The 22,892-nt window shown below is 36.9% G+C and overlaps 1 protein-coding gene across 2 annotated transcripts in view; it reads right to left on the bottom strand.

The window, feature by feature from the left end:
- zgc:77151 (uncharacterized protein LOC337153 homolog) overlaps window positions 1–22,892 on the bottom strand; it is a 67,687-nt gene that overhangs the window by 11,382 nt on the left and 33,413 nt on the right. For both annotated transcript variants that reach the window (XM_055017099.1, XM_055017098.1), the window contains exons 3-8: window positions 21,455–21,562; window positions 7,479–7,692; window positions 4,759–4,992; window positions 3,350–3,456; window positions 1,172–1,319; window positions 123–175 (exon numbers count right to left, since the gene is read on the bottom strand). In XM_055017099.1, the coding sequence (XP_054873074.1) occupies window positions 123–175; window positions 1,172–1,319; window positions 3,350–3,456; window positions 4,759–4,992; window positions 7,479–7,692; window positions 21,455–21,562 (864 nt within the window). The remainder of the gene's footprint in view (window positions 1–122; window positions 176–1,171; window positions 1,320–3,349; window positions 3,457–4,758; window positions 4,993–7,478; window positions 7,693–21,454; window positions 21,563–22,892) is intronic.

The following is a 22,892-nucleotide window of genomic DNA, read 5'->3' as shown; positions in this document are numbered from 1 at the left end:
GCTAACCTGGTAGCTTCGTATTTAACACACAGACATGAGAGTGGTTCATGTAAATCTCTGCAAGAAGACAAATGAGAAACTGCCATCTGAAATAAAACCTGAACAGACATGAAGCGACTCACCTTCTTGTAGCCTCCGAGCCGTTTGACCACAGAGTACATGAGGAAAAGGTCGACTGAGGACAGAAAAGCAGCAGAAATCAGACATGCAAACACAGATCACATAAAATGGAAATCAGGTGGTGAGTCTGGAATAGAACACCTGCATTGTTTCTAACTAGACAGTTTGATTAAACAAATAAAGCCAAACTGCATGGATGATTTAATGTGTCTCGATTATAAAAACCCAAATTTAAAAAACTACTCTACTGTTTTTATTTTTTTTTATGCGATTAAAGCTCATGTTTAACATCAAATCAACAATATCAGGTGGTCACTCTTTAACTGCTGCTTCTTAAAAAAATATTTCAAATCTCAGTTTGGTTAAATGAAGGTTTAAGGACAAAAACACGACGGGAAGAATTAAACATGCAACCTTTATCATTTCTCAAATGTCAAGACGGACATGAAAGAAAACAGAAAGGTCAGAAAGAAATGAAAAGAGTAAAGGATAGAAAAACAGAAAAGAAGACAGAAAGGGAAATAAAGGAGAAGAAAAGAGACAAATAAAAAGATAAAGCATGAAAAAGGAAGAATGGAAAAAGTAAAAAAAAAGAAAGAAAAAGAAATGAGCAAGAAAAATAAAGAAATTTAAAAAGAGGACTGAAAGACAGAGAAAACAAAAGAAGGAATTAGAAGTATAAAAAGAAATGAAGAAATGAGGAGGAAAAGGAAAGAAAGAACAAAAGACAAAAAATAAAGAAAACAAAAAAGGACTGAAATATTAATGAAAATAAAGTAAAATAAAAGACAAGTGATAAAAATGAAAAAGAAAAGCTACAGGAGAAAAAGTAAGATGACAGAAAAAAGGAAATAAATAGTAAACAAATAAAAAGAAAAAAGGCAAAGAAAAGACAGAAATGCAAATAAAAAGAAAATAAAAGCCAAATAAAAAGAAATAAAACACAAAACTAGAAAGAAAAAGACAAACATGATGGGAAAAAATGGGCCAAGACTGGACAAAGTTAAAGAAAGAAAAGAAAACGCAACATCTAGAACATGAAGGTTCTCACTCTTCTTGAAGCCCAGGTTGGGAACCTTGTGGATGGGAGAACCCTGACGGTCCATGAAGGCGTAGAGCTGATCCAGAAACAGCTGCTCCTCGGGGTGAGGCAGCCAGCTGCCCTCACAGCCGACCTCCACGCTGCCCATCACGTTCTCCTGGAGAACACAGAACGTCAGGAACAGGTACCAACACAGAACGTTAGAAAACAGGTACCAACACAGAACGTTAGAAAACAGGTACCAACACAGAATGTTAGAAAACAGGTACCAACACAGAACGTTAGAAAACAGGTACCAACACAGAACGTCAGGAACAGGTACCAACACAGAATGTTGGAAAACAGGTACCAACACAGAACGTCAGGAACAGGTACCAACACAGAACGTTAGAAAACAGGTACCAACACAGAACGTCAGGAACAGGTACCAACACAGAACGTTAGAAAACAGGTACCAACACAGAATGTTAGAAAACAGGTACCAACACAGAACGTTAGAAAACAGGTACCAACACAGAACATTAGAAAACAGGTACCAACACAGAACGTCAGGAACAGGTACCAACACAGAACGTCAGGAACAGGTACCAACACAGAACTTCAGGAACAGGTACCAACACAGAACGTTAGAAAACAGGTACCAACACAGAACGTCAGGAATAGGTACCAACACAGAATGTTGGAAAACAGGTACCAACACAGAACGTCAGGAATAGGTACCAACACAGAACGTCAGGAACAGGTACCAACACAGAACTTCAGGAACAGGTACCAACACAGAACTTCAGGAACAGGTACCAACACAGAACGTTAGAAAACAGGTACCAACACAGAACGTCAGGAATAGGTACCAACACAGAATGTTGGAAAACAGGTACCAACACAGAACGTCAGGAATAGGTACCAACACAGAACGTCAGGAACAGGTACCAACACAGAACTTCAGGAATAGGTACCAACACAGAACTTCAGGAACAGGTACCAACACAGAACGTTAGAAAACAGGTACCAACACAGAACGTCAGGAATAGGTACCAACACAGAATGTTGGAAAACAGGTACCAACACAGAACGTCAGGAATAGGTACCAACACAGAATGTTGGAAAACAGGTACCAACACAGAACGTCAGGAACAGGTACCAACACAGAACGTTAGAAAACAGGTACCAACACAGAATGTTAGAAAACAGGTACCAACACAGAACGTTAGAAAACAGGTACCAACACAGAACATTAGAAAACAGGTACCAACACAGAACGTCAGGAACAGGTACCAACACAGAACGTCAGGAACAGGTACCAACACAGAACGTCAGGAACAGGTACCAACACAGAACATTAGAAAACAGGTACCAACACAGAACGTCAGGAACAGGTACCAACACAGAACGTTAGAAAACAGGTACCAACACAGAACGTTGGAAAACAGGTACCAACACAGAACGTCAGGAACAGGTACCAACACAGAACGTCAGGAACAGGTACCAACACAGAACGTTAGAAAACAGGTACCAACACAGAACGTTGGAAAACAGGTACCAACACAGAACGTCAGGAACAGGTACCAACACAGAACGTTGGAAAACAGGTACCAACACAGAACGTCAGGAACAGGTACCAACACAGAGGGTCAGAAAACAGGTACCAACACAGAACGTTAGAAAATAGGTACTAATGCAGAACATCAGGAAACGAGTACCAATACGGAACGTTAGAACATGGGTATCAAGACTGAATGTTAGAAACCAGGTCCAGCATAGAACATCAGGAAACCGGTACCAGCACAGAACGTTAGAGAACAGATACCAACACAGAATGTCAGACACATTTGTACCAATATAGAACATTAGAAAACAGGCACTAACACATAATCATTATACACAAGGTGCCAACACAGGACATTACACCGAAAGTACCAATACAGAACACACAAAACAGGCACAAACAAAGAACCTTACACTCTGGGTAATACAGAACATTACACACTAGGTATCATCACAGAACATCACAGAACATCACACTTGTTATCAGGAAACAAACTCGAGCATCATTTCTGTCATCGATGTTTTTCTCTACTTATGTCTTAATGGTTCTCCAACAGAGAGGCTTTTAAAAGATCTGGTACCTTCATGGTTGTTCTCAACGAAACAAACAGAGGAGTGTGTGATGTTGAAGAAAGAACCAACCTTCATCCTCTCGATCCAGGACTCCGACTGGCTGGAGTTGGGGGAGTCTCTGCTGTCACGGCCTCTCCTCTTACGAGGTCGTCCTCGAAGACTGAGAGACGGACATCCTGGAGAAAGAAACAAAGATTCAAGGACGAGGAAGCAAGAAGAACACTGAGAACCAATCAGAACGTGTAGCTCTGGAGTTGCTAAGCTGACAAACTGGTAGGATTAGTGCTGGACACTTCTAAAAGACCCAGAGGAGCTCAGGAAGTCTGAGGACTTTCCAGCAGGTGGCAGCGTTTTGCAGACAAACAGCAGCAGGAAGTTTACAGACAAACAGGCCTTTAAAACTGGTTCTAAGGTATTTTAATAGATTTCTAGGTTACACATAAATGTTTCATCTTTCAGCGTGAGGTTACAGTTTTACAGAAAGATAAATCCATTTCAACAGCAGCTATATGCAAACTAGAAGTCTGAACCTTTTGTGTTGTGTTAAAAAACACAACAAAACTACAGTCGTGAACAAGAGTTTCCATCAACTTGTAAAGACAAGTACATCCTGCCAGTTTTTGAGCCAGTGGATTTTGTCATGTTTTCGGAATATCTGTATTAAATCTATGAAGGATTGTTTCATGACAAGATGCTCATGTTTTAAGGGTTTAAGGAGTAAAAGGAGGCATTGGAAACTCAAGAATGAAGACAGTCAGATGTAAACTTTTGTTCACGACAGAAAACCTGCGAGCTTCTTGCAGCTGTTTTAATTGGACAAATAATGATGCTGCCATCTCTACAACTCCCAAACCGACTTTAAAAACAAGAGGAAAATATTTCACATTGTGTTTAACCCTCCTGTTGTCTTCATTTACAGGCACCAAAAAATTCTTGTTTCCTGGTCTGAAAAAAATCCAAAAATTCAGCAAAAAAATTCCCCAAATTTCTGAAAATTTGCAAAACCTTCAGAAAGAGAATTCCAATAATTCTTTAAGTTTCCCTTTAAAGCTTTATTTAAAAAAAAAAAAAAAATCCCCCAAATTTGGCAAGAAAATTCTTGTAAATATTTTCAAAAAATGAGTAAAAATCTTCCAAAAAAATCCTGAAAATATCTAAAGTGATTCCATATATATCAGTAAAACTTCTAATATTCTCTTAAGAACATTCACATAAAAATCAACCAAAATCCAGTGAAATTCGCTGGATTTTGGTTGATTTTTTTGTGAATATTCTTAAGAAACATTTTTAACATTTCTTTTTTTCCACCAAAAAAATGTTCAAAAATTTCCCAAAATGTTGAAAATGTGGACATCAGAAGTTTCACTGTGAAAATATATATTTTTTAGTCATTTTCAAACTTCAAAACGGGTCAGTTTCGACCCACAGGACGACATGAGGATATCTGCCTGTTTCTCTAGGTTACGTCCGACACTCACTGAACTGCCAGGCGAAGCTGGCGCTGCTCTCCAGCGTCGGGTGGTTGAAGGTGTCCCTGCAGTACATGAGTCGGGTGCTGGGCAGCACCTTGATGCCTCCCAGGGCCAGCAGGTGGGGGTCCTGCAGCCCCGGACCCCTGGCCCCGTCCTGGATGCGCCTCTGCAGGGAGCGATAGCGGCAGTACTGGGGGTAGCTGAGCACCTTGACGGCCTGACGCCCCGCCACCGACCCGTCTGAGAGGCAAAAACAAACCAGACTGATCAGAAACATCCAGAAGAAAAACCAGAGGTCGGAACAGCATCTACAGGTGGAGGCTTCAAAGACAGGACAGAAAGAATGTAGAAAATTAAGTTGTTGCTCTCTAACTGTTGCTGCTTCTTCTTTAAAAAATATTTTAAATCTCAGTTTGATTAAATGAGGGTTAAAACACATCAAAACCTGCAGACTTTCTAAAATATCAAGAAGGACATGTAAGATTCACCCCAGAGCAGAGGGACAGAGAGGAAAGACAAAGAGAAAAGGGTAGAAAATCCAAAGGAAAGACAAAAAGGAAAATGAGGAAAGAAAAAAACAAAGGGACAGAAAGAAGGAAGAAAAAGAAAGAATAGAAAGACCGATATAAGTATAAATGGAAAGACAAGACAGGACATGAAAAGGGGAAGATAAGACAGTAAAAAAATAAATGAAAAAGATGAAAAAGAAAATAAATAATATGACCAGAAAGAAAAAACTAAAACAAGAGAAAGAAGCAAGAGACATAAACGTGACTGGGCAAGTGAAAGAAAGAAAGAAAGAAAGAAAGAAAAAGATTAAGTAAAAAAGTAAAAAGAAAGCAAAAAGTAAATAAAGATGAAGTACAAACAGAAAGAAAGAAAACTATTAAGTAAAAAGGAAAAAGAAATAAAGATGAAGGATAAGAAGAAAGAAAGAAAGAAAGAAAAAGACAAAAGAAAGAAAGAAAGAAAAAGAAGGACAGATTAAGAGATTAAGTATAAAAAGACAAAGAAAGAAAGGAAAAAATAAGAAAGAACAAAAGATAAATGAAAATAAAATACAAAGAAAGGACAGAAAAATAAATACATGTTTCTTAATTATTATTTAATTTCTCAGTAAGTCCAGAAACCAGTTAAATATTTGCAGCTCCTTGTTCACGGAATTATTAATCAGCTCTGGTCTATAATAGAATCTAATTTTACAGGAAATACTGCAGAAAAACAATCAGGAGTGGATATTTACATGTCTATCTGTGATGGTTGTTAATATGATTTACATTCTACACATATAAACAAACAAACACTGATCCACATGATGTTTGTTTAGAAAGAGGAGCTGATTAATCCACATTTAATCCAGACATGTTTATCGCTGATATACTTTGGAAGAAGCAGCAGAACATCCTCACTGAAAATCACTCATCTGGTTTCTGTCAGCTTCATCTAAACATTTAAAGAATTCATTCTTCCTCAATTCTCTGGACAGTTTTAAAGCATATCTACATCAAAAACCATTAGAAGATAGAAAAATATTAAATTAGTATTACAGTAGCAGACTTTGGGTCAGAATCTACAGTTTCTCTGAAGCTGCTCGTTATCTCATGAAACTGGTCAAATATTTATTAAAACAGAAGATTAAACTCTTCTTTGCTGCTTTTTTGTTGTGTTATTCTCTGCAGCTGCAGCAGATCTGAGCGTGGAATCTTTTTATTTCAGTATTTTAAAATCGCATTTTTTTTTATAATCCAAATTTTTTCTCAGATTTCATTGTGATCAGCTGTTGGATATTATTATCATTCTTCTTATTAATATTCTTATTATTAATATTATTATGGATCTTTTTCTTATTATTATCATCATTCTTCTTATTATTACTGTTATTATCATTCTTCTTCCTCTTCTTCTTATCATTCTTTTTCTTCTTACTATTATCATTCTTATTACTATTATTAATATTATTATCGTTCTTTTTCTTCTTATTATTATTATCATTCTTCTTCTTCTTCTTCTTCTAATTAATTAGTATATTTGTAATATTAATAATTATAATTACGATTATACAAATTATTATTATTACTACTATTAATAATAATAGATATTAGTATTGTTACCATTATTATTGTTGTTATGATCATGACTACTATTATTATTATTATTATTATTCAGTAATTATTCTATTATTATATCAGTATTTTGATATTGCAGATATTTTTTGGATAATTACTTTTTTTTCAGATTTCATTCTGATCGGCTATTGGAAATTATTACTATTATAAATAATAATACTAATATTTATTATTATTATTATATTATCATTTATTTTTCATCTCTGCCGGCAGGATAAAAATAAAAACTGTTGGAGTTACAGGACTAAAGACAATGTTTCTACATTTTATCCTAATATTTACTAAAGCAGAAGACGTCCAACTAAATCTGTCTACAGCTGCTGCTGACGAACTTTTAAATTCAGTACTTACAGACATTTTTCATGCAAATTCCATCATTTTTGGGCTCATTTTCAATCTTTAGTCTCATTTGCTTCTATTTTAATTATATTATCTTACAGGCATTCCATCAGCACAGCAAGCATTCATTAATTATAACTATCTTAATGTAGAAGCTGTTAATTAGTGGTTATAAACAGTGTTATCTGCTAGTGGAGCTTATTAACAGGCAAGTTTCCAATCAGCATCATTGATCAGTCAGAACCAGGAAGTGTTTCTTACTGTCCGTTTTGTCTCTGAGCGGCTCGCTGCTCTTGTCTGGTGTGTTGTTGTTGCCGTCGCTGCTCTGTGGAGGTTTGTGGAGGCCGTTGGAGCCGCTGATGGGCGGCGGCGGCGGCTTCGTGCTGCTGCTCCAACCTGCCGGCTCGACACACGCCCACCGGACCAGATCCTCCACCCGGATCACCATCTTCCTGGACACGGCCAGAACCTCATCCTGAACCGAGCACACACCAAGAAGAGCTCCGTTACAGCTAAAACCGAACAGATCTGGACTCAAACTGCAGGAATCTGACGTCTGCTGCAGGTTTGCAATGCGAATATTAATTTACGGCAGGGGTGTGAAACTCATTTTAGTTCAGGGGCCACATTCAGGCCAGTCTGATCTCAAGTGGACCGGACCAGTTTTTACTATATGATCAAAACGACAAAAGTCAGATAAAAAGACAAAAAAAACAACTAAAACAAGACAAATGTTGCAAAAATGAGACACAAAACTTTAAAAAAAAAACAAGACAACACAAAAAAAAGAAGAGACAAAAAACTAGAGAAGTTACAAAGCAACAAAAATGGATAAATGACAAAAACGAGACAAAAAAACAAAATGGCACGCAAAACAACGAATAAAGCAAAACACAAAATGACAAAAATATGACAAACAGTGAGGAACAAAGCGACAAAAAAAATTCATTCATTCAATTCATTATTGTCATTTTTGAAACATTTTTATCGTATTTTGGACAAACGTGAGTCAGTTATATATGTTATAGTTAGCTATATATATATATATATTTATATACACACAAACACACAAACACACACACACACACACACACACACACACACACACACACACACACACACACACACTTGGAGCAACTTTCTTGGATCACAACAGCACCCTAATATTGAATCTTGCTTTTTTTTCCATTTTCAATGGTCAATAATTATTCATTATTGTCATTCTGAAAAAATTTGGACATTTTTGGCAGCTGACAAGTCAAAATAGCAACAAACTGGAACCCTGCCTTGCCATATTTGCAACACATCAATTTCTACTGATGTTAGAGCCTTAAAAGTTGGTGAAATGTCGACCAAAGCTGCATTTTTAGTAAGAAATATGAATCCATCCATATATACACACTTAGAGGAACTTTCTTGGGCCACAGTATGAACCTATATTGTAAATTTTGCATGTTTTTTTCATTATTGTCAATTTGAAATATTTTGAACATTTTTATCTTATTTTGGACACATTTCTAGTCATTTTAGACAAACAATGAACCATTTTTGGTAGTTTCCAAGTCAAAACTGCAACAAACTGGAACCTTGTCCTGCCAAACTTGTCACTAATAAACTTCTACTGATGCTAGAGCCTCACAAGTTGGTGAAATGTCGACCAAAGACTGTATTTTTAGTAGGAACCATGGCTACATCCATACATACACACTTACAGGAACTTTCTGGGGCCACATTTTTATCATATTTTGACTGAATTTGAGGAATTTTGGCCAAATTGCGAGCCATTCTGTACAGCAGGAAGTTCACCTTCAACCCCATCTTTGTTGGAAAATTTGCACTCTTTTCCCCAATAATTTAAAATTCAGCCTCTGCTGGAGCCATTTAATTATTGGGATATTCTGGTACCAACTTTGCCCGCATCCTCACCACATTTCATGGCTGTGGGAGTTTTATTTCCAGAGATAGCTAAATCTTAAAATGGCTACTGAGCTAAGAGGTTTTTCGAGGGTGAAAAGACAAAAATTCTCAGGTTGGAAAACATGAAATTCTCCAAATTTAGCCCAAATATTTTACAGAAACTGCATATGAATAAAATCTGAGAAGGTGCAGCAACATTTTTTCTGAATTCTATCCGAATTAGCACTGATCCTGAAGGCACAAAGGTTAGCCAGAGCACATGTTAATGAGGTTACGTATATATTTGTATACAGTCACGCATTACTTCCTGCTCTGGGCTCTGTAGATTAGTTTTCCAGGTTCTTGAGACAAGGCATCGATTGTGTTTCTGTTTGCTGCTGCTAATCTGAGGATAGAGAGCTAATGTGGAATAATGAGAACACAGAGGTGAGATTTGATCCTTTACTGCGAGTTTCTTCGCTTTATATTTCAATTTAAAACCTGAGCAGGATTCATGACATCACAACTATCTTGGAGCCAATAGGAGTCCAGTGTGAAACTTAAATAATCAGCAGACATTTTGGTTGATATTAAACATCTGGAATCATGCCGTTGTTTAACATTAGAAATGAAAAATGAGGGTGAAGAAGGTGCATTAGACACTAATAATTCTCTATAATTAAAAGCACTGTATTGTCTCAGCCTTGGAGTGCATTATAGGGGGAAAAAGGTAGCATTTTATATATTCTTTTTGTACGGTTTTAATAAAAAGTAAGAAAACAACTCTGGAAAAAGCACACAAATAAAAATATAGTTTCTTAACCCTAATATTTAAATTTGTGTGATTAATTTATGGTAAACTGGAAACCACCTGTAGCCTTATTTGCCAAAATTGACATTAAAAGCTCATATTTGCAGCATATTGTATCATCTGAATCTGGTGATTTTATACTGAAATGACAAAAACATGCTGTAAACTTTCAATAAGAACAAAAAGAAAAGTTTAATAAAGTAACATAGGAGCTAAAACGTCCATTAAACAATTACAAGATGGTTGTAAATGAAGTAGTACTTCAGAACTGCACAAATTAACGCTGCCTTTCTCCCTTTCTGTCAACATCTGGTTTGAATAACTTTTATTGAACACGTGTTCAGTGCGAGCAGGGAATGGCTGCAGGAATTAAAAGGCACGGTGCAGCGTGGCGTACAAGATACACAACAATAGCCCTGCTAGCATGCTGTAGCTAAAGCACAACAAATGCTGCTCTACGGTGAACTTGGGGGAGGATTTCGACATAAACGGACGTTGAACTGTTTGGATCTGAGGCACAGTTACACCCATAAAATACATAATTTTTTTTCCAACAATGCACTGGAAGGCAACGGCAGCCCAACACCAGTTTCTGCTGAAGTGTTTAGACTAGTAAAGGACAGATTATCTGAACAAATATTCTGCACTTTTCCAATTGTCGGCATCATCATTTCAATAAACCAGAAATTAAACATGCCGGAGGTGCATTAAATGGAAATTTAAATAAATAAAATGGAGCTGTGTCTCCAAAGTGAGTTAGCAGATGTTGCTGAAGTTATAATAAACAGCACAATCTTACAAACAGACTCAGCTTGTTGACGGTGCTAGGCTATCGCTAACAGGTTTTCTGCACCTCTTAGCATGCATCTGGAGTGATCAAAAAAATATATATAATATTTGAAGTTTGTGATGAATACATTTTCAAGTAAATCAAAGATGGTCGAGCAGAAAAAATGATTTGAGATAGAATAATTCTAGGAGGTTAGCCATGCCTCTTAGCATGCGGCTAACACTTTCTGGACACCTTAACTTGTTTGTAAAGTAAAATTAACTTGAATAATCTTTTCAAGCTCACAGACACCTCTAGCTGAGAAACAACTTCCAAAAACTGAAGAAAAAGCACAAACCGTCACCACAAATCAGGAAATTAGCTACTTTCACAGTGGCTAAGGCTGTGCTAGCGGCTAAGTTAGCATGATAGCATGCAGCTACAGATTAACCTGAAACAAGAGTTTGGAAAATAAGAAATACTGCTTTATGATACATACAATCTTACAGTAACCCTTATTAATGAAGTAGCCTAGTAACGGATAACAGATCCTCTGCTTTCACAGTTGCTAATGCTGTGCTAATGGCTAGCTAGCGGCTAAGTTAGGAGGTTGCTACAGATTACCCTGAAAGAGTCTGGAAAACAATAAGAAGTAATGCTTTATAACACATATAATACTATAGTAATCCTGATTAATGAAGTAGCCTAGTAATGAGTAAACGATCTTCTGCTTTCACAGTTGCTAATGCTATGGTAATGGCTAGTTAGCAGCTAAGAGGCAGCTCCAGATTACCCTGGAACAGAGTCTGGGAAAAAAAAGAAATAATGCATTGTGATACATATATTACAGTAATCCTTAATAATGAAGTAGCCTAGTAATGAGTAACAGATCCTCTGCTTTCACAGTTGCTAATGCTATGCTAATGGCTAGCTTTACCCTGAAATAGAGTCTGAAAAACTAAACGAAGTAATACTTTGTAATCTGGGCCTTAATGGGCAAATAAAAGGGGACAAACGGTGAAATATTAACTATATATATTAATTATTATAACTGATGAAGTAGTTTAGCTATAAATAAAAAGTACCATGCTATTACATGCTGATAATATATAACATTTAATGTATACTGCTTTCAAATATCAGTTATTCTTCTTCTTTCATTACCAGTAAGATAAGACGAAGATGATATAACATAAGAAATGCAGCTGCAGAAAAGTAGAAAAGCAATAAGATATAAGTACGATACAATATTAAAAAATAGAATAAGTAAACCAAAATAAGGCCAGAATAGATAGTAAAATAATACTACACATGATAATGACATAATATATTTTACCATCACACCAGTCGTATTGGTCCTACATAGTCTGACTCTAGTTTTGAGTTTCTAAATGAGATTTTAAAGCCATTTTTTTGTCCTGTAAATGCCATAAATATAAAGCCACTGCAGCTCCTCCTGCTAATCACCTGAACACAGCGAGCTGAACGTGTTCTAACTGAAGCAAATGTCTCGACCGGTTTGTTGGCAGTCTTGACATTTACTTGACGACACAAAACACACCTGCAGAGTGAGAGCGATAAGGCCGAGCCTTTTAAACAAGGCTTTACAGCAGAAAAGACGACATTTCTGCGTGCTGAAATGTGACGCCAACAGAACCAGAAATCAAGAGGAGAAATTCATTTTGAGAACGACAACAATTCTCAAATTATCTAAAAAAACCACACCTGACCAGCTGAAAAACTGTCTGCGTAATCCACACAAACCATCAGAAACTGCTGAATTTTTAGTGTTTCTTTGTTATGAAATGTCACATTTTGGTGTCGATCAGCGACATGCGATGATGTAACGCAACACGTGACGCAACGCTAAGAAATGAAAAAGGAAGTTCATGCAGGAAATCCACACAGGACTGAAAAATGCTCATCAGTTTTAAGATGCATCAGTGTTGTCTGGACGTCGTTAAAATGCAAAATATTATCAGTTTTGAGTTTATGACAGATTATGAAGGAAGTTCAGTCCGGCTTGTACAAAATAAATATTAATAATAAATAATAAAACACACTCAGCAGGTAGAATACAGTTCGATAGCAAATCTGAAGTCAGTGGAATTAGATGGATTTCGACTGATTTGGTATTTCAGAGCTAATATTGATTATTAGTAATCAAAAAGACCAACAACATAATTTTGGAACTGAAATGTTATTTATTAATCAGCATGATAGCAGGAAATCTGTAATTCACTGCTCGGTTGCTTCATTAATAAGGATTACTGTAATATATGTATGTTAAAGTATTTTTTCCTATTGTTTTCCAACTCTGTTTCAGGTTAATCTGTAGCTGCAAGCTAAATTAGCCATTAGCGTAGCATTAGCGATAGTTAGCGATAGGCTTTTGTTCAGTTTTTTCAGGTTGTTTCTCAGCTAGAGAGATGTGTCTGTGAGCTTGGAAAGATTGTTAATGTTAATCTTACTTTAAGAAGACGTTAAGGCATCCAGAAAAGCATTAGCCACACGCTAAGATGCATGGCTAACCTCTTATAGTTATTCCATCTCAAATCATTTTTCTGCTTGACCGATTCCTGATTTGCTTGAAACTTTATTCAGGGTTTCCTCTACATTCATTCTGCAGCAGCGGCCCTTTAAATTTTTTATTATTTTTTTTAATTGTCGCAAATACACCACCCCCGCATGTCTCCACCTTCACAGCAGTCCTGCACTGTGTCGGGTACTCGTGAGTAGTAAGGTAAACTACAGATAACTGTGGTGCTCTCAGTAGCCACTCTTTTTTTGTGTGTGTGTCTGTGTGGTGGTGGCACGCTGCAGGAAAAAATCCTAGAGGAAACACTGTTATTCATCACAAATTTTGAATATTTATAAATACTATATAATTTCTGAATACTCCAGATAGCGTTAGCCGCATGCCAAATGGCATGGCAAACCTGTTAGCGATAGCCTTAGCCTATCTGCAAAATTTGTTCCAGCAGCAGCGACACCAACAAATGAATTATGTAGGGTTTTTTTTGTCTAACAGGGAAACTGAGTCTGTTTATGTAAGATTGTGGTGTTTATTATAACTTCAGCAGCATCTGCTAACTCACTCTTAAAACACAGCTCCATTTTATGTATTTAAGCGTTAGCCGCACGCTAAGAGGCATGGCTAACCTCTTACAGTTATTCCATGTCAAATCATTTTACTGCTCGACCATCTCTAATTTGCTTAAGACTTTTTTCATCACAAATTTTGAATATTTACTCCAGCTAGCGTTAGCTGATTGCTAAGAGGCACGGCTAACCTGTCAGCAATAGCCTTAGCCTAGCCTTTCTCTACTGGAGAGGCGATTTTGTGATTTTAAAAAGATTGTTTAAGTTAAACTGACTTTAGAAAGATGCTACGGTGCTCCAGATATCACTAAAAGGCACAGCTAGCCTGACAGCGATAGCATTAGCCTGGCATCATCAGCCGAATCAGTTCCAGCTGCACCAAAACGTGAAATATGGAGGGCTTTTTTTGTGTAACATGGAAACTGATTGTGTTTTTGTAAGATTGTGGTGTTTATTACTACTTCAGCAACATCTGTTAACTCACTCTAAAAACACAGCTCCATTTTATTTATTTAAATTTCCATTTAAGGCACATTTCTTTCATTGTTTTGTGAAAGTAATGTTGAATATAAGCCCATCTCAAATCATCATTCTTCTTGACCGATTCTGATTTGCTTGAACTTTTCCAGCACAAACTCTAGAAACTAAAAATCGTACTTGTAAAATTTTAGATGGCTGTCTCAGGTACTTTACGAGAGAATATTTTTTAGTAACAATTGGCCCCTAACCCACTTTTAGCAGATTCTTTTTTCCACACAATGAAATTTTGTCGGATTGTGTACACTGTGTTATTGCTTATCGCTTGTTTTTTTTTTTTGTATGTCTTTGTTCAGTTATGGTATCATGTTATTTGTAATTTATATTTATTTTTAACCTGCTAATGGCACTCGAGATGGAAATTAGCCGTATGACTATAATCTCTCCTATCTAGGTGTAAATGCTCATTAATACGAACTGTTCCATTTAAAAAACAAATAAAACATAAAATTTGAGGCTGTATTTGAACCACAATGTCTGTCTGTCTGTCTGCAACATGACTCAAAAACAGACTGGATTTGGATGAAATTTTCAGGGAAGGTCAGAAATGACGCAAGGACCAAGTGATTAGATTTTGGCAGTGATGCGGCTCATAGTCTGGATCCACAGATTTGTTAAAGATTTCTGTATTATTGCGAGATAGTGGCAGTGTCACTGTAACCATGACAACAAGTGAACACTACATCAGCTGCCTGCTGATGATCACATAATTGTGATCCTGCTACAAATCTACCGCTGCAAACTTATTGGGACTTATCTGTCGGAAATCATACAAGAAATAATTCATTAAATTGTGGAGATATTTCTGAGTCCAATCAGTTCCCGCCGCCCGCTACATATTTAGGTCACGTGATTCAGTATCTGTACATAACGTACACATGCAGAACACAAGCCTGTGCTCAGTGCAAGGTCATTTTGATTGTGTGTACATCTATGTTAAATAGACACATTCTATGTTGCCGTGATTTGTGCCATGACTTTTTTAAAGATTTCATCTGTCGGAAATGATACGACTGAGCAGCCTTGGCGGAGTGCTGCGCTTTGAGTGCTTTTCTTGTTATAGATGCTTTTTTTGTGCATGTAAAAGGTCTAGAAACTGACAAGACCCAAAAAGGGAGTTATTCTCTCCCACAGGAAACACTGCTGCTAAGAAACACAACAAATCGAGATATTTTACCTGCATGGAGGCAGATTCACTCACCCCTGCTTTATTATAAAGACAATGAGTAAAAAACATCGATTTAAGCTCCTCTCTGACACAGATGATTGCACTAGACTGTATGTGTGCAGCTAATATAGAAGTCAGAGAGCGTATGGAGGGAATGGAAAGGTTTACAAACACTTGATTTATCACCACTGCAGCAGAGGAAACTGTGTCTGAAATTTAACGTCTGAGGTTTAAAGAATCTGCAGCGTCACATTATCAGACTACCAGATGAAAACACACAAACACTCCAAAGAATCTGCAGCAAATACAAAAAAATAAATCATGCATTCAAATTCCCCATCTTGTTTTCTGTCTGAGTATTCGAGTGTTTCACAGCAGCTCAAGTAGAAGCTGCTCTCCTCACAGACGTGTTTCAGTGAATTAATTTAAAGTTCAGCAGCAGAAAACACGATTTTCCTGCTCGTTACTGATCAGATATGCACAACAGCACGCGGCGCTTGATGCAAATGAGGCGAACTGCAGCTCATCTACATGTTCAGTCCTTTGACTTCCTGAGGTGGAGCAGCCGGGGCCTCCTCCCTTTCCAGTTTGTCGGCTGCGATGCTCCTCCAGGCAGCGACGACGAAACCCAACCCCCAAAAAACACCCTCCACACCCCCCTGGGCCGCCGCCAGGTGAGAGCGCCTCACATTCCTGCTCCTGCAGCAGCCAGGTGTGAGCTCATTAGCACTGCAGAGGAGCTTTTACCCTCAGCAGGAGTCCTGAACAAACATTTCTAAAGTCCTCAACTGAACCTAAATTGTTTTTTTTCTCTCCTCTGCTGCAGCATCGACTCCGGAAAACCACTCGGGGCGCCTTGAGAAAAACATCATATAGCCACAGTTGAGATTATGGCAGCAGCCTGGCATTAATTCATGCCGTTAGTTATCCATCCTCGTCTCCACTGAGACTTTATCAAACGCTGCATGAAGGTAAGCGTTCGTCACTCTGAACAACCCACATTAGTGCTCCTGCTAAAATCTCCTTATATAACTAACAACACAAACACGTCTCGTCCTGCACCAGATGCTAAACAAACAGGAGGAAAAGTTCCATCCGCCGGCTACAGAGAGAGTAGAAAACACCAACATTACACCATTTATCAGAGCCACAAACTGGAAAAGAATGGCAGCTTTCAGACAAACCTTGAATGCATCATGTGAGACATGAAGATAAATCAGAAAAAATGAACCAAATCTCAGCTTGAAGTTGTGATATTACATGAAAATCACTTCCCAAAAAAATGATTTGCACCGGATTCTGTTAAAAAAAAAAAAAAAAAAAAAAAATTTAAAAAAAAAATTTTCAAAGTAACAGAGAATCAATGACTGACTCAGCTGTGACCAACAGTCATGTGACAAAAATTACATTTGGTTCTGTTTGGAAATGTATCCAAATCTTATCTTAAAGTTGAAATATTTTATCAAAATCCCCTTCATTTCTACATGTGTCATTCAAAAAAGTCACCAAAAATAAACAGTTTTCACCAAACCCTGCAATAAAATTAAATTTAAAAAAATATTTCTAAAATTCTTGGCTCATCTAAGAATCCAACACGACAAAAATTCTGAGACTTTTTGCTTGAACTGCTACTGAAGATCATAATATTTCTTCAAAATCACTTTCCCAAGAAATAAACTGTTTGCAATAATCAGATTCTGTAAAAAAAAAAAAAAAAAAAAAAAAAAATTAATTCTGCACTTCTTGAAACAACTGAGAATCCACAACTCAGCTGTGACCAACCATCATGTGACAAAAATTATGTTTGGTTCTGTTTGGAAATTTATCCAAATCTTAGTTGAAGTTGAGATATTTCATCAAAGTCCCCTTCATTTCTGCATGTGTCATTTACCAAGTCCTTGTCAGCTCAACTGAGAATCCAACGTGAAAAAAAAAAATCAGAGACTTTTTGATTCAACTGCTACTTAATATTTCAATAAATCACTTTATTCTAAATATTTATGAAGAAATTCACAAGAAATAAACTGCGACAATTGGAGTCTGTAAAAAAGAAAAAGTACTGCACAAAAATTTCCTCTGAATCAATAAAATACCTATGTCTGCTATTAAAGCTTGATCTGAGGGAAATTAAGAGCCAAAATGAGTAATTAATTAATGGCTAATTGGGAATAATATTAGGCTGTTGATCCTTAAAACTCACCAGTGGAAGATATACCTATACAAAAATGCCCAAATGACAACATTTACCAGGGCAAGAAACTGTAAAAAAAAAAAAAAAAATTTAAATCATCAAATATTCAACTTTCCGACAGTTTAAATAAATCAGCTGTTATTTGCAGTTCTGTGAGAAACTGAATCTAAACTTTACTGTACATGTTTTATTTAAACAATAACCAAAAGCAAACCATTCGTACTGACTAGATTCCGTAAAAAACTAAAGATTTTATACACCTCGGCACAACTGAGAATCCATGAGTGACTCTTCTGTGACAAACACATGACAAAAATTCTGAGAGTTTTTGTTTGAACTGCAGGCAAAAAAGGAAATAAAACAAACTGGATCAATAAAATAAATGTAGCGTGACTCAGAAACCGTGAACAGAGGAAGAAGTTGTTGGAAGATACATTCAGCATGGTGAAACATCTTTCTACAGACGATGTGCAGAGCAGAGAGAAAAACTTTATAAAGGTTGTAAAAATGTAAAATGTGAAATATCTATTGCATGGAAAGCTACCATTTTTGTCAACATGGGTTACCCCCGTGTGCACTCCAGATTTTGCCTGCTTTTGTAAAACTAAAATTGAAAGAAATCAAAATTGTCACATCATTTGGCACAGAAGACATTTCGGAATTTTTCTCTATTTCTAATCCTGGTTTTTCAGTTTCAAAAGATGTACAGGACTTAACATTTCAGTGAAAAATGAAACAACAGTGAAGAAAAACAGACAAACTGCTTATAGTTCAACAATCCCCCCACATCCAGACGAGGAAACGGGCTTCAGACATGGAAATAAATGTTTAAATCATAAAAAATCTCTTCAAAAGCATATATTTCTGACTGCACAGCTACTTTCATTTCATTAACTTGAATAAATCCACTTGGAGGCTTCAGAAGCCACCTGAGAATTATCATATTTTTAGCTTTTCTTGAGTATCACGATAATCTGCTAATGGCTAATTCTGCGCATTTCTAAATGCCATCGGTTTTCCGAAATGTAAACAAATATGGAGCTAAAAACAGGAATCGTAAGAGAGCATCTTCCTGTTAACTGGCTCTCCTCGTTACGCTGGCTGACAATAATACGACCGTGTTCCACTTCCTCGTTTTTCCCCCACAAATTTCACACCGAAAAAAGGAGAAAAAAAACACTTTTTAATGCAAGAACATGTCTCCAGACTGGATTTAAATACCAGGCAGCTCAGCCAGTTCACTGAAGACGAGCGAAAAGGTCATTTCTGCTCTAATTATTACTACGGAGCAGGTGAAGAATGACTCCCATGTACCGCAGACTGGACTAATATCACTGACCAGGGCAGGTAACGCTAAAGAACGAAACCTGAGCTTCACAGAAATATCACATCACAGACCGTAAAGATTTAGTTCCTCTTAATAAATCAAAATAAACTCAATATCAATTGAAAAAAATTCCTTTTGGGTGGCTGATTTCACAAGCAGGAATACTTAAACCTCTGCGTAGAGACGGTGGAATATCCAAGCTGAAAATGTGGAAAGTTTGGTTTCAAGCGAGTCATAGGATTTACATTTGGGTAATACATTATCCTCAAAGGGGGCTTTTCATGAGAACTGTGTTAATCAAAAACACATCTGATGCTCCTTTACCTCACCAGTTTTTTATTCGGTATTTCACTGAATCTCCTGCCTGCAGAGATCGGAGCATTAATTATAAACAATATGAGACCACAAAGAGACGAAAACGACGTCTTTCCCGTTAATTAAGACATTGTAGCCGGAGACAAAAGAAGGTTGGCCTAAGACGGTGTTTTATCAACAACAGGAGGCGTCGTCTGAAGGTTAACCTGTTTGGATTCCTGGCCAAAGACGTTTGGATAAAAAAGGAGGCAGTGTTCCTGTGACAAGGTTATTAATAGATGTTCTTAAAACGTTCCTCAGATTATATTAGGAAGACGTTCACTAGCAGGGAAAAGAGTCTACAGGAATTATAGACAGACACGACTGTTTTTTTTTTATGCTTCATCATGTATATTGGATTGTCCTAAGCAAAAATAAGCCTAATTTACAGCAGCTATATGTTAGATTTTCACACTAACAATGTATGAAATGTCAATAATTAGCCATTTCCCTTAGGAGCTTGTGGTGACCAAAAACAGCATAAAATTAGTGAATATTGGGCTTAGATTCATCAGGTTAGCAGATAAAACTGACATGGGACCTTCGAAAGTTGGTAGAGAACAAAAATAGAGCTAAAATATAGTGAAAACTTAGATTTAACAAGCTAGCAGCTCAAGACTAAAATACTTCTCGTATAAACAGGTGGAGGCCAAAAACAGAGTGAAAATAAAGTTCAAATTGACCTTAGATTCATCAGGTTAGCAGCTAAAAGTAAGACACTATCCTTAAGAACTGGTGGTGACCAAAGACAAAGCAAAAATTAGGTGAAATGTAGCTGAGATTCATTAGGTTTGCTGTTAAATAATTAGCTGTTACCCTTAGGAGCTGGTGGTGACCAAAAACAGAGCATAAAGGAGGTGAACATTGAGCTCAGATTCATCAGTTTAATAGCTAAAGACCGAGATATGAGCTTCAGAAGCTGATGGAGACCAAAAATAGAGCAAAAATATAGTGAAATTGAACAGGTTGCCAGCTGAAGACTAAGATATTTGCTGTAGAATCTGTGAAACTAAAGTCAAAACAAAGTGAAAACTGACCTTAGATTGATCAGGTAAGCAGTTAAATAGTTATTGCCCTTAGGAGGTGGTGGTGACCAAAAATAGAGCACAGACTAAGAGAATATTGAGGTTGAATTCATCAGGTTAGCAGCTATCATGGCAAATTTTTCTTTTGGGTATCGGTGAAGACCAGACTAGAGCTAAAAGATCACCAAAGCTAAAATAAAGTAAAAATTGAGCTTGGATACCTCATATTACCTTCTATAAAGATATGCCTCCCTTAGACATTGGTGGAGCCCAAAAACAGAGCTAAAAGTAGGTGATTACTGAGCTTTCATTCATCAGGTTAGCAGTTTTAGACTTGTATTTCTCTCAGAGCTGGTGGAGACCAAAAACAGAGCTAAAATAAAGTACACATTGAACTTAGATTAATCAGATCAGCAGCTACAGACTCAAAATTCCCTCAGGGGTCAGTGGAGACTGAAAACAGAGCTAAAATCAACATTGAGCTTAGATTCAACAGTTTAGCAGCTATAGACTTAAATATTTCCTGCAGGAGCTGGTTCAGACCAAAAACTGAGCTAAAAGAGAGCCTGTACTGGACATAGATTCATTAAGTTAGCAGCTAAAGAGCTAAATATTTTTGTTGCAAGCTGAGCAAAAATAAAGAGCTTAGATTCAACATGTTAGCAGCTGTAGACTCAATTAATTCCCTCAGGAGTCAGTGGAGACCAAAAACAAACCTAAAAGAGAGTCAAGATTGGACTTAGATTCATCACGTTAGCAGCTAAAGAGCTACATATTTCCATTTACAAGTTGGTGGAGACCAAAAACAGAGCTAAAAGAGAGCAGCTATGGGATAGCCGAGGGGTTAGGGCATTAAAAAGATAGCTACTGCAGGCCTAAATAAATAACAAAATGTAAAAAAAAAAAAAAAAGTTCAACACGTGAAAGAAGAGGAAGGCTCTCTGATCACTACGCTACACAAATACAGATAGTATCTTTTTCTAACAACCACACCACAGCCATATGTAGACGAATATATTGACTGACTGATAAAATAGCCCACCACCCTTTGACCCACCTCTCCATGCTCCCTGGTCCGACCCTTCGGTGTGTCTTCAGGCAAGAAGTAGAGTCTGGTGCTGGCCAGTAGGTGGCGCCGGGTCTGCTCCTCCCACAGTAAGGTCACCTTCACATGAGGAAGAAGAGGCATTTAATTTAAAGCTGTGTCGAGCACAAATCTGGAAGTTTTTGTGCAACAATTAAACACCAGAAGATCAAATAGAGACATATTTGCTCACACTTTAGCATACAGGCTAAAAAGTAGCCTGTTCAACATCATTACCTCAAGTTAAATAGTGCTGGAAGTTTTAGTGTAAAATCATACATTTGAAAAATGAAGGTGCAATTATTTTGTTTGCACAAAAAGGTGTCATTATGGGATGACGGTGTGATGTGTCTCCCAGTCTTTTTGAGTTTGTCTTTGGGGTGAGATCAGTTCAAAAACAACCATTTTGTCTCCTCAGATATTAGTTTTGGTGCCACCATTCACAGCATTTCATTAAATGATGAGGGGGAAAAAAAAAATCACACAAAACACAACTCCCATGTGACGACACAAAGCCTGAGGAGACTAAAGTTACAGCAAATAAACATGGGAAACACTCACATTGTAGGAAGTGCAATGAAAAATAACACAAATGAACTCAAACACGTTACGCTGCAACTTTATTTCTGCTTCATGCAAAATAAAATCTCACATGGTTCTCATTTTCCATGATTAAGCTACAAGAAAAGTCTGGTAGAACATAATTTACTCCAATTTAAGGGCTCTTGGCTATACAGAGCTTTGTTTTTTTCCAACTATATTTAAAAAGACAGAGTTTGATAACTTTCAGGCTCCACATGTCCAGTAAAATCAATGAGAAACATCAGAGAAACAATGAAAAGGAAGATTTAGCTTCAAAAAGAAAGGTGTATAGAAATACTTCAGCTGCAGGAAGGACGATGCGGATCAAAAACTGGTATTCTGTCGGCTGTGTTTTGCTGCTGCTGCCGTCACGCGAGGCAACAAGAATTATTTGTTTGACCTTTAAAATCTGCACCACAAAGCTCTGAATGCCTGAATGCCACAGAGACCAAAACTTTGGAAGCTCTCTCATGATTTTGTTATTTACTTTATTTTCTATTTTTTTTTGTAGATGCACTCCCCCACAAAATCAATCATTACTGGATCTTTAATTCCTGTGGTTTATCATGTCTCGTCAGTTTATTAGAATATAATGCAGACTCGCCTCCAACTGCAAAATAAGTCTGTTTTTACTTATTTTATTATATTTTTTAATCCATGAAGGTTTAATATTTTCACACAGCACTGAGAAAAGTGAGTTTTATAATAATTACATCATCACATTGTGTGATTGGGGGTTCGGATTTAGTATTTTACTTTATGATAAAAACAAGTCCAACAAAAAAAGACAAAAAACAACAAAGGCAAGACAAAACATTCCAAAAATGAG

Source organism: Amphiprion ocellaris, chromosome 14, assembly GCF_022539595.1.
Source record: "Amphiprion ocellaris isolate individual 3 ecotype Okinawa chromosome 14, ASM2253959v1, whole genome shotgun sequence".
In the NCBI taxonomy this organism is placed as follows: domain Eukaryota; kingdom Metazoa; phylum Chordata; class Actinopteri; family Pomacentridae; genus Amphiprion; species Amphiprion ocellaris.
The sequence above is the reverse complement of the archived record's forward strand: the minus strand, read 5'-3'. Positions and strand labels throughout refer to the sequence as shown.